Here is a 13,721-nt window from a genome sequence, read left to right on the forward strand (position 1 = left end):
GTTGAGTTCTATTTTTCACAGTCAATGCTGTAAATGCACCTCACTTTTTAACCTCCCACCCAGATATATAAAATATATACAGACAAATTGGCTATCCCTGTTTAACTTTCTGCCAGAAACAAGACAGCCACCCACTTCCTGTTCACTTATCCCCAGCGCCTTCACAGCTTCTCTTCATTTCTCTCACAACATGACAGTTTTGCTGTTTGCATGCGTTTAAAGCAATGACACCCAGCCAAAGATAAATGGTATCATAAAAAGTGAATTTCACAGAATACCTGTAGTATTGGAATGACAGGACAGAGAGACTCAATAAACTTGTTCCAGGTCAGTGCTGTCATCATCAATCGTCCCTGAAGCAGGTATAACAGAATGGCCTTGGCAGCAGTGTTCACCTGCTCAACAACACAGACCCGACAAACCAGTCAAATGAGATGTCCCGCTAGGTCACCTGACACACCTGTAACATTTTATGACATCTGGAAAGATGCTATAATTAACATCTCTTTCAAATGTTCGTATTTCCATAGCATCATCTTACATTCTGTTCTGTTTTTCTTCCTTAATGATTTCTACTTTCTTACCTTAAAGTACATTTGTCCCTTGAGTAAAAATTTCCCTAACTGAAATAATCTGCTTACTACCTGTACTGTATAGTTCTCTACATCTTAGACGAAAAATGTAAGTAAACTGATCTGAATTTTTTGGAATCATGTGTGTCCTGTATTTTTATTGCCACATTTTATGTAACATTTATTTTTATTTAAATAACACTTCGAGTGAACCAATGTACCAAAGACAGGTTTCTTTTCAGTTTCTCACCATGCTATCTAAACCATATGAGCATATCACCTTGATTTAGTTGAGTATCTGAATCACAGTAATATTTTCACTCATTTTTAACGTCATACCTCACTTTTGGGGACCAAAGACAGGTTTCTTTTCAGTTTCTCACCATGCTATCTAAACCATATCAGCATATCACCTTGATTTAGCTGAGTATCTGAATCACAGTGATATTTTCACTCCTTTTTAACGCCATACCTCACTTTTGGGGTCTTGAATGCCAAATACACAGATTTCATACAGCACTTTTGGATGAAGTAGAAAATGAATTCCATTGCAAAGTGAAGACACAGATGTAGTGACATTATGGACACCTAAACATTCCTGTAAAATAATATTTAAAAATACTTTAGCAACACTGATTTTTCCAAAAGATCCATCTTTCTTCTGTTTACAATCCAATTTCTATTTTCGTTTTTACTTCATTGAAACTTTTTTTTAACAATAGAGAATGAAAAAGATTCTCCTAACAGTTTCTTAGTTTGTATGAGATACAGATTATGTTACCTTTTGCCAACAAGCATAATCATGATAAATTAAGTAAACAAACGGCTGAGACAACCATAATCTCTTAAAGTTATTCATAATGATAGACACAAAGGACATAAACACAATAAGAAACTTATCCTAAGGTATTTGTATTTTACTTACAAAGATTGGGAAAGAAAAATTCAACATGAAAGGACTTCAAGGACTTCAAGTTATGGGAGACATAACTTTATATACTATATACATTTATATTCTATATATAGAATATATATTTTATATATAATTTATATACTATATATTTATATTCTATATATGTGATATATATATGATCATATAAAGTTATCATCAATACAGCTATGTATCTAAAATACAATTACTTGGAAGCATCACTTAGAGTAACTATCAGAGATTTTTTTCTCAATATATGATGGAGAATAATATTTTGTTAGCAGCTATTTAAGGTGAGAGGGGGAAAAAAGCTACTTGAAATATTAATAGAATTTAAATACAATATAGAAGGTAAAAATACAATAACGAGTTACATGAATACTACTTTTATTCATTCTGCAAATTTCTACTTCCTATTACCAACAATTCAAAGGCCAAAAAGTTACATACATATACTCATATATGTATCTGCATACATTATTTTTCTTTCAACTATTAACTTCATGCCACAGACAGCAACTTCATATTACAAGCTTTTCAAAGATCTAAAGCCTCAGCCCTGAAGTTTAGCAATAACTGTCAGTTACTTCCTTGAGATACTTACCTACCATCTAAATTGTGACTATCCCCTTCTGAAATCAAGATTTACTCCCTAAAATTGTCTTATTTTTCTCCAGCACCTTTATTTTTCTTCACATGATTATTCAAATCACCGTATGACACACTGTAATGTGTCTCTGGCCCTGGCTTCCCCCTCTTGATAACAATTCATTTTGCAGCTCTCCTTCCCACCACAAGTCCTCACAAGAGTTCGCTGTCCTCAGTACTTCTTCATTTGCCAGGTCCTCTTCAATGCACATCAGCAGGACTTAGGTCCCTACCATTCCACAGGAGCTTCTTGTTGAGAACACCAATGACCTCAGTGATGCCAAATCCAACGTGTTCATCTCTGTTCTCATCTGACTCTTCCTTCTCACCTCTGTCTACACTCCTGGCTCCCTCTGTTCCCAACTTCTCACTGGTTAGATCCTAGACGGCCTTCTCTTCCCTAGTCTCTCAGCAGTTGATCCTATCAAGGCTTGTGGCTTTAATATCGTCTCTACGCTGGATGACTGAAAATTTTATAACTAATCTGGGCTCCACATGCCAAAGGTAGTGTGGTGCAATGCTTCAGAATGTGGGCTTTGGAGTGAGCCTATCAGGGTTCAAAGCCCAGTTTTACCACTTTTAGTTGAACAACCTTGGACAAATTCAAAGTATCTCCGTTTTCAGAAAGAGGTAGTACCTAGCTCACAGAGCTGTTAGGAGGATTCAGTGAGATAATATACTTATAAAAGTACCTGATACATAGAGCAAATGCTCAATGAATGTTAGCTGCTCTCATTATTATTGAAATTATTAGCATTAGCATTATTATATTTAACAGTCTACTTAACACCTGCATTTGATATAAAAAGGCATGTCTAACTTAGGTTCAAAACAGAATTCTACCCAATCCACAATCCCATATTTGGAACATCAATCCAACTGCTAAATCCAAAACCTTAAAATTCATCCTTGATCACTCTCTATCTCCTACTCCCATTATCAGCAAGACCAATCAGCTCCACGTCCATAAATACATCCTAAATGCATTTCCTTCTCTTCATCTCCACTACACCACCACATCTCATCAGGGCTACTACAACGAAACTGGTCTTCTTGCTTCCATCCTGACCAACTACAATCCATTCCCCACAAGGCGAGAGTGATCTTTTCAGAAAGATCATCAGATCAAGTTGCATCTCACTGTACTTAGAATACAATTCACAGCTTTATAATGTTTGACACCCTGCCTACTTTTCAGACCCAATCTGGTACCATTTTTCTATTATCTCATTATACCGCTCTTCTCTGTGTTTGTGAAACACGCAAAGTACATTATCACCTGAAAAGAGGAGGCTTTTCACCTGTTGTTTCCTCTGGCTAGAAATTCTCCCTCCCTCCCTAGCCAGCCTACATAAATTTAGTCCACATTACTAGTCATTCTCTATTCCTTTATCCTTTCATTTTATTTACAACACTATTATCTTTAAAACACTACATACATAGAATGTATATGCAGTGTTGTAAAGAAAACTATATATACACATATTCTATATATACAGTGTTATAAAGAAAACTATATATACATATATATACACACACACATACATACATACATTTTATGTATTTAAAGAATTTTTTTTTTTTTTTTTTTTTTTTTGAGACGGAGTCTCGCTCTGTCACCCAGGCTGGAGTGCAGTGGCCGGATCTCAGCTCACTGCAAGCTCCGCCTCCCGGGTTCACGCCATTCTCCTGCCTCAGCCTCCCAGGTAGCTGGGACTACAGGCGCCGCCACCTCGCCTGGCTAGTTTTTTGTAGTTTTTAGTAGAGACGGGGTTTCACCGTGTTCGCCAGGATGGTCTCGATCTCCTGACCTCGCGATCCGCCCATCTCGGCCTCCCAAAGTGCTAGTACAGGCTTGAGCCACCGCGCCCAGCCTTTAAAGAATATTTTTAAATTATTACATACCTCTCTCTTTCTCCCCTATCGGAAGGTAAGCTCTCTGATAAGGCTCTTTTCTGTACTTTATATCACTACAGTCTAGCATAAAGTGTCCAGTAAATATTGCTAAATGAATATCAGATGTAGGTAACATGGAAGTGGTGGCCATTTAATCAACCTTAAATTTAAAATTTATTTTAACTCCTTACCGTACCATCCTCAAAGTTAAGTCTTACAATAAAAAGCTAACTTGCCTCTTCAGAAAAAGTAACCTACAAATTACTAGCATGCTCCTACATTTAGGTTAGGTAAGGCTGCAACAAAGCCTTGGAGATTTACCAGAAGACACTGGAATAATATCATATGACAGACATAGCCAATTAAAGTGAAATGCCTTTCCAAATCCTTATATCCACACCAAGATACTATATCTTTACAACACAGGGGCTAACTACAAGAAATCTCATCATTTGGAGCTTTTGACTTGGATTATTATAACTCCCTGATAATAAATACATATCAATTTTTTAAAACCACATTGCACTATACAGATGACTTTTTTTTTGTGAAAAAGAAAAATCACAATTATATTTTGCAAGAACACTGTCCACTAATATACATTTCCAAATAGTTAACAAGAAAATAAAACATTAAATGAAAGTTCACATTCTATTTTCTCCCCTTTTACAACTAGGATAATAAAGTGAGTTCTAACAAAAAATATTCTCAGTTTAAATTTTTGCAACAAAATGCATGCAACTTGGTTATAAAAACTGTAGTATATTAAAATTTAAAATTTTCTAAATTACTAACAAATTCAGTGTATTTTTTAAAAAACAAATTTGGGACTGACACATACATATTTATTTCTGATATTCCTTTTTTCCTATCATTCTATGATAAGAAACATTATCTGGATGCTAATTTTTTAGAACTCCTCTAAAAAATTAACATCCAGGTAATTCCTACTTGAAATTCATCATATACCAAAATGATCATATACATCAATAATTCAATTTACACCAAATCTTTTCCTATCTGCCAAATTTTTATTTCCAATAATTATTTAAAATCTGCCTCAAGAAAGATATCAAATCATATTCCACCACTTTAAATTTCAGGGTATAATAACTATCCCAAATACAGGGATCTTAGTTTCTTGACCTATTTATCTCAATGATACTCACCTGCCCTATAACTGAGGAACACTTCTCTTTTCACTTGTTCTACCACTAAAATCATAAATGCAGGCTTCTAATCTTCTTACTCAACTTGAAATATAGTCCTTCTTGGATCTCCAGTCCATAAACCCTTCTACTTTCTTCCCTGTAGTCTTTACAGCCTTTGGTTCTACAGTCTGTCATTTCAACTACTCAGCTCACTTGCACCACAGGCGTTCCCTTCTTCCCAATAGCAAGAAAATATCCCAACCCTTGATCGACCCCAATGTTCACGTTCCCAAAAACCACGCCAGCTAGCCAAAGATAAGCATGCAAAGTAGAATAGTCTCCCTGCTAAGATTACAGACACAATCAACTAAGTTCTGTATGCAGCCCCAAAATGCTACTATTTGATATTATCAAATATCTATTCACATTAGTCATTTCACACAATGAACATCTTACTTTCAATCTCAAAGAAAATAGACTCAATAGAAGGAGGCTCCTGCAACTTCCTGTAATATCTAAGCCCACCCTAACCCCAATTAGCCATCATGTTCAAGGTCCCACCGCCTTCAACTCTCAAAGGCACTAGCTTCCTTTAATTAGCTACGTGCTACCCACTATCTTCAATCTTTCCTCCTCTGATTCTTTTTATTATTTCAGCATATACAAATGAAAATATACCTTCATTACCCTTCCAAGCTATGTCATCATTAACTGTCAAATCTCTAAAGGCAATGCAGAAACAAATGTACAACCACAATCTAGAGAATATGAGATCACAAGAAAAAGCCACCCTGCCAAAGAAGACCTGAAAATCAAAAATAACAGTATCTGTTAAAATAAACAACATAAGGAAGATTCAACAGCCCTAACAAGTGGGAGAATTCCAATAAAATAATCTAAACAATATTATAAAGTAAATATGTTTAAAATTCACAACAACACAAGAAACTAGAGGACTTGTTCCTGGCCTTGAGAAGCTCTTAGGGAAGTGGTGAGTGCAATAGGCATGGAGCAGCCCACTCTTGCAAGGATCCTCTAGGATCCTAGCTATGGGAGACCCCATGACCTGCACAGACCTTTGAGTTGCAAGGGAGAACTGCCCAAAGAGTTGCCAGAGATAGAACCCCAGTCTGCAGAGCCCAGAGGGTCTGGCGCAGTAATGGCTGCACTGGGGCAAGGCCATAGGTGCCCATCACCCAAAGCTTGACATACTCCTCTAGGTGGTTTTAGCCTTAGTTGGCTGCCAGAAGCAGAAAGAGCAGGGCTATCTTTCCCACAAGATTGGGCTAACCTGATCTGAATGCCACCCTGTCTGCTGGCCTCTGAAAAGCTAGTCTGTCTTAGCAGCTTGCAACACAGCCTCAGCTGCCCTGCCAAAATGCTTGCCAAGAGCCACCACCATAGGTCTTTTGCCAACAGCCTCTGCCTTCCTGTCAGAGCGCTTTTGCAGGCACACAGCCACCCACAGCCATCCCCTGCTGGTGTGCACTTGCCTGCAGCCTCCCCTGCTGATGCTGCTCGCCCATGGTCACCCCACCACAAGTGCACTCTCCCAAAGCACCACCCCACACCCCCCCAGAGCACTTTTTCGGGCAGTCACCATCGGAAAGTTGTTGCCAGCAGACTGGGAACATTTTAGCTCCTCCAGTGCAACAGGTGTCTGACCTCAAGGGACCAGAAATCAAAGCCACTGGCCTGTTCGGTGCACCCCCAGGGTTAGAGCACACAGCCCAGGGGTGCTGAGCTGAGCTCTGGCCCTGAAAGCACACAGAAACCAAGCCAATTGACTAATCCCAACTTATACCACAGGAAAACCCTCAAGGGCATCAAATAATATAAAAGCAAAAGACCCCATTCAAAGTACAGCAACTTCAAAGATTAAAGGAACATCAGCCCACACAGATGAGAAAAAAACAGTGTAAGAATTCTGGCAATCCGGCCGGGCGCGGTGGCTCAAGCCTGTAATCCCAGCACTTTGGGAGGCCGAGACGGGCGGATCACGAGGTCAGAAGATCGAGACCATCCTGGCTAACATGGTGAAACCCCGTCTCTACTAAAAAATACAAAAAACTAGCCGGGTGAGGTGGCGGGCGCCTGTAGTCCCAGCTACTCGGGAGGCTGAGGCAGGAGAATGGCGTAAACCCGGGAGGCGGAGCTTGCAGTGAGCTGAGATCCGGCCACTGAACTCCAGCCCGGGCGACAGAGCGAGACTCCGTCTCAAAAAAAAAAAAAAAAAAAGGCCGGGCGCGGTGGCTCAAGCCTGTAATCCCAGCACTTTGGGAGGCCGAGACGGGCGGATCACAAGGTCAGGAGATCGAGACCATCCTGGCGAACACAGTGAAACCCCGTCTCTACTAAAAATACAAAAATCTAGCCGGGCGAGGTGGCGGGCGCCTGTAGTCCCAGCTACTTGGGAGGCTGAGGCAGGAGAATGGCGTGAACCCAGGAGGCGGAGCTTGCAGTGAGCTGAGATCCGGCCACTGCACTCCAGCCTGGGAGACAGAGCAAGACTCCGCCTCAAAAAAAAAAAAGAAAAAAAAAAAAAAAAAAAAAAAAGAATTCTGGCAATCCTAAAAGCCAGAACGTCTTCTTACTTCTATATAACCGCACTAGCTCCCCAGCAATCATTCTTAACCAAACTGAAATGGCTAAAATTATAGAATTGAGAAGCTGGAAGGCAAGGAAGCTCGACAAGATATAGAAGGCTGAAGCCCCACCCAAGGAAACCAGTAAAATTGTGGTTTGATCCATGATCAGATCTGAGACAAACATTTTAAGTAAGAACAAAACTGAACTTCTGGAAACAAAAAATTCACAACAGGAGTTTCATAATGCAATTGGAAGCATTAATAACATAACTGAGGAAAAACTCTCAGAGCTTAAAGAACCATCATAGGCAGACAGAAATAAAGAAAAAATAATTTTAAAATGAAAAAAAAAAAACAAAAAACTCCAAGAAATAGAGGATTATGTAAACAAACCAAACCTACCACCCATCAGCATTCCAGAAAGAGAAAGAGAGAGAGCAAGCCACTTGGAAAGCATGTTTGTGGATATTTTCCACAAAAATGTCTCCAACCTCACTAGGCAGGTCAATAAGCAAATTCAGGAAACTCAGAGAATCCCAGTGAGATACTATTCAAGACGCCCACCCCCAAGACGCATAGTCATCAGATTCTCCAAGGTCATCAGGAATGAAGAAATCTTAAAAGGCATCTAGAAAGAAAGGGCAGGTCACATATAAAAAGAACTCCATCAGGCTAACAGCGGACCTTTTGGCAGAAACCTTACAAGCCAGAAGAGACTGGGGACCTATAATCGGCATGCTTAAAGTAATTCAAGTATTTCGTATCCAGCCAAGCTAAGCTTCATAAGCAAAGGAAAACCAAAATTCTTTCCAGAGAAGCAAACGCTAAGGGAATTCATTACCATGAGACCTGACTTACTCAATGGAGTGCTAAAAAGGAAGCTAAAGACCATTACCTGCCTCCACAAAAACACACTAAAATACATCTCCCACTGACACTATGATGCAACTATACAATCAAGTCTACGTAACAACCAGCTAGCAACACGGCAACGGAATCAAATCCTCACATATCAATACTGACCTTGAATGTAAACGGGCTAAATAACCCACTTAAAAAGCACAAAGTGGCAAGCTAGATAAAGAACCAAGACCCAACTATACGCTGTCAAGAGATCCATCTCACATGCAATGACACCCACAGGCTCAAAGTAATAGAATGGAGATAAAGATCTATCAAGCAAACAGAAAACAAAAAAGAGCAGGGGTTGCTATTCTTATTTCAGACAAAACAGACTTTAAACCAACAATGATCAAAAAGGATAAAGAAGGGCATTACATAATGATAAAGGGTTCGATTCAACAAGAAAGTTTAACTATCCTAAATATATATACACCCAACATTGGAGCACCCAGACACAAAACATGTTCTTAGAGACCTACAGAGTTTTAGACAACCACAAAATAATAGTGGGAGATGTCAACACCCCACTGACAGTGTTAGACAAATCACTGAGGCAGAAAACTAACAAAGATAGTTTGGACCTAAACGCAACACCTGACCAAATGGACCTAGGAGACTCTACAGAGTACTCCACACTCAACAAAAGCAAAACACATTCTTCTCATCTTCTGCACACAGCACATACTCTAAGATCAACCACACGCTCAGCTGTAAAGCAATTCTCAACAAATTCAAGAAAACTGAAATCATACCAACCACACTCTCGGGCCACAGTGCAATAAAAACAGAAATTATTACCAAGAAGATCTCTCAAAAAATTATACAATTACAGGGAAATTAAACAACCTGCACCTGAATGACTTTTCAGTAAAGAATGAAATTAAGGCAGAAATCATAAAATTCTTTGAAACTAACAAAAACAGAAACACAACATATCAGAATATTTAGAACACAGCTAAGGCAGTGTTAAGAGGAAACTATATTGTGCTAAATGCCTACACGAAGAAGTCAGAAAGACTGCAAACTAACAACCTGGCACCACACTTAGAGGAACTAGAAAAGCAAGAGCAAACCAACCTGAAAGCTAGCAGAAGAACCAAAATCATGGCTGAACTGAATGAAACTGAGACACAAAAATTCACACAAAAGATCAACACAACCAAATTTTGGTTCTCCAAAAGAATAAACAAGATTGATCTATTACTAGCTAGATTAATAAAGAAGAGAGACAATCCAAATAAACACAATCAGAAATGACAAAAGTGACATTATCACTGACCCCACAGAAAGACCCTCAGAGACCATTAAGAACAACTCTATGCATATCAAATAGAAAGCCTAGAAGAAATGGATAAATTTCTGGAAATATACAAACTTACAAGATTGAAGCAGAAAGAAATTAAAACCATGAATAGAACAGTAATGTGTTCCAAAGTTGAATCAGTAATCCCAAAAAAAAAAAAAGCCTACCAACCAGAAAAAAACCCTGGGCCAGATGAACACACAACCAAATTCTACCAAATATAAAAAGAAGAGCTGGTACCAATTCTACTGAAATTATGCCAAAAAACGAAGACAGAGTGACTCCTCCCTAACTCATTCTATGAGGCCAGCATCATCCTGATACCAAACCCTAGCAGAGACACAACAAAAAAGGAAAACTTCAGGCCAATATCCCTGATGGACATATATGTAAAAATTCTCAACAAAATATTGGTATACTGAAACCAGCAGGACAGCAAAAAGTTAATCCACCACGATCAAGTATGCTTTATCCACTGGATGCCAGGTTGATTCAACATATGTAAATCAATAAATGTGAGTCATCACATAAACAGAACCAAAAACAAAAACCACATGATCATCTCAATAGACACAGAAAAGGCTTTTGATAAAATTCAACATTCCTTCTTGTTAAAAACCCTCATCAAACTAGGCATTGAAGCCTCAAAATAATGAGAGTCATCCATGACAAACCCACAGCCAGTATCATACTGAACAAGCAAAAGTCAGAAGCAGTCCCCTTGAGAACAAGAACAAGACAAAGATGCCAACTCTCATCACTTCTATTCAATATACTATTCGAAGGCCTAGCCAGATCAATCAGACAAGAAAAACAAAAGGCATCCAGATAGGAAGAGGAAGTCAAACTATCTCTCTTCACAGATGATTCTATACCTGAAAGAAAAAAAAAAAAAAAAAAAAAAAACATATTCTCTGTCCCAAGGTTCGTAGAACTGATAAATGACTTCGGTGAAGTTCCAAGATACAAAATCAATGTACAAAAATCAGTAGCATTTCTATACTCTAATAACGTCCAGGCTCAGAGCCAAATCACAATGAGAACTGTGAAACATGGCAGAAAGATATCAGAGATGAAACAAATAAATGGAAAAACATTCTGTGCTCATGAATAGGAAGAATCAATATTGTTAAAATGGCCATACTTCCCAAAGCAATTTACAGATTCAACACTATTCTTTTCAAACTATCAATGTCATTCTTCACAGAAATAGAAAAAACTATTCTAAAATTCATATGGAACCAAAAAAAGAGTCCAAACAGCCAAAGCAAACTTAAGCAAAAAGAAAAAGCTGGAGGCATCAGACTGCCTGACTTCAAACTATACTACAAGGCTACAGTAACCAAAACAGTACAAAACTGGTACCAAAACTGGTACAAAAACAGATACACAGACCACTAGAACAGGTTAGAGAACACAAAAATACAGCCACACACCTACAACCATCTGATCTTTGAAAAGGCAACAATAACAAACAATGGGGAAATAATTCCCTACTCAGTAAACAGTGCTGGAATAACTGGTTAGGCATATTCAAAAGATTGAAACTGGACCCCCTTCCCTTCACCATATATAAAAATCAACTCGAAATGGATTAAAGACTTAAATGTAAGACTTAAAATGATAACACCCCTAGAAAAATACCTAGGAAATACCATTCTGGACACAGGCCTTGGAAAAAATTTTATGATGAAGTCTCCAAAAAAAGCAATTGTAACAAAAACAGAAATAGATAAGTGGGACCTAATGAAACTAAAAAGCTTCTGCACAGTAAAAGAAACTACCAACTAAGTAAAAAGCCTACAGAATGGGAGAAAATATTTGCAAACTATGCATGTGACAAAGGTCTAATATCCAGAATCTATAAGGAATTTAAATCAACAAGTAAAAAACTACCTCATTACGAATGGGCAAAGGACATAAACGGACACTTCTCAAAAGAACACATACACATGGTCAACAAGCATATGAAAAAAATGCTCAGTATCACTAATCATTAGAAAAATTCAAATCAAAGCCACAATGAGATATCATCTCACACCAGTCAGAATGGCTATTAAAAAGTAAAAGAAAAACAGGTGTTGGCAAGGTTGGAGAGAAAAGGGAACATAGTACTACAAGCCCTATACATTGCTTGTGGGAATTTAGATTAATTCAGTCACTGTGAAAAGCAGTTTGGTGATGTCTCAAAGAACTTAAAACAGAACTACCATTTGACCTAGCAATCCCTTACTGGGTATAGACCCAAAAGAATGTAAATCATTCTACCAGAGAGACACATGAACCCAGATACTCACTGCAGCACTATTCACAATAGCAAAGACACGGGATCAACCTAGATGCCCATTAACAGTCGACTGGATAAAGAATATATGGTACATATACATCATGGAATACTATTCAGCCATAAAAAAGAATAAAATAATGTCTTTTGCAGCAACATGGATGCAGCCAGAGGTCATTATCCTAAGTGAATTAACACAGGAAAACCAAATACGGCACATTCTCACTTAGAAGTGGGAACTAAACACTGCGTATACACATGGATACAAAGAAGGGAACAATGACACGGGGCCTAGTTGACAAGGGAAGGTGGGAAGAGAATGTATTAGTCTATTCTCACACTGCTATAAGGACATATCCGAGACTAGGTAATACATAAGGAAAGAAATTTAATTGACTCACAGTTCTGCATGGCTGAGGAAGCCTCAGGAAACAATCATGGCAGAAGGTACCTCTTCACAGGGCGGCAGGGGAGAGACTGAACGCCAGCAGAGGCAATGCCAGATGTTTATAAAACCATCAGATCTCATGAGAACTCACTCACTGTTAGGAGAACAGGAAGGGGGAACTGCCCCCATGATTCTAATTACCTCCTCCCGCAGGGTCCCTCCCACGACACGTGGGGATTACAGAATTACAATTCAAGATGAGATTTGGGTTGGGACACAAAGACAAACCATATCACAGGGTGAGAATCAAAAAACTACCTATTGGGTACTATGCTCGCTACCTGGCTAACAAAATCACTTGTACACCAAACCCCAGTAGCACACAATTTACCCATGTAACAAACCTGCACGTGTACCCCCAACCCTAAAATAAAAGTTGAAAAGAAAAAAAAAAAAACAGAAACTAATGAAAGATTACATGAAAAAAGAACAAGTCAATTAAAGAAAGCAAAGAAAAAGTATAGACATTTAAAACAGTATAAGTGATAATCAAACCTTGATAAATAAAATAAAAAAAAAAAAACTATGACGGGAAATGACTTTGCACCTATTAGGATGGTTACTATTTAAAAAAAAAAAAGCCAGGTGCAGTAGCTCACATTTGTAATCCCAGCACTTTGGGAGGCCAAGGCGGGCAGATCATGAGGTCAAGAGATGGAGACCATCCTAGCTAACATGGTAAAACCCCATCTCTACTAAAAATACAAAAATTAGCTGGGCATGGTGGTGCACACCTGTAGTCCCAGCTACTCAGGAGGCTGAGGCAGAAGAATCACTTGAACCAGGGAGGCAGAGGTTGCAGTGAGCCAAGATCATGCCATTGCACTCCAGCCTGGTGACAGAGCGAAACTCCATCTCAAAAAAAAAAAAAAAATCCAGAAAGTAAGTATAGCCAAGGATGCAGAGAAACTGGAATCCTTGGACACTGCTGGTGGAAACATAAAACAGTACAGCCACTGTGGACAACAGTATGGCAATTCCTCAAAAATTAAACACA

At 38.6% G+C, this 13,721-nt stretch overlaps 1 protein-coding gene across 4 annotated transcripts in view; it reads right to left on the bottom strand.

Moving 5' to 3' along the window:
- RTTN (rotatin) overlaps nt 1-13,721 on the bottom strand; it is a 204,664-nt gene that overhangs the window by 146,157 nt on the left and 44,786 nt on the right. For 3 of the 4 annotated variants that reach the window (XM_030926066.1, XM_030926067.1, XM_030926068.1), the window contains 2 exons: nt 1,045-1,170; nt 279-398 (listed from right to left, as the gene is read on the bottom strand). In XM_030926066.1, coding sequence (XP_030781926.1) covers nt 279-398; nt 1,045-1,170 — 246 coding nt within the window. The remainder of the gene's footprint in view (nt 1-278; nt 399-1,044; nt 1,171-13,721) is intronic. The other variant, XM_010358889.2, reaches the window with a different exon arrangement.

The sequence above is a fragment of the Rhinopithecus roxellana genome, chromosome 21, assembly GCF_007565055.1.
Source record: "Rhinopithecus roxellana isolate Shanxi Qingling chromosome 21, ASM756505v1, whole genome shotgun sequence".
Taxonomy (NCBI): Eukaryota; Metazoa; Chordata; class Mammalia; order Primates; family Cercopithecidae; genus Rhinopithecus; species Rhinopithecus roxellana.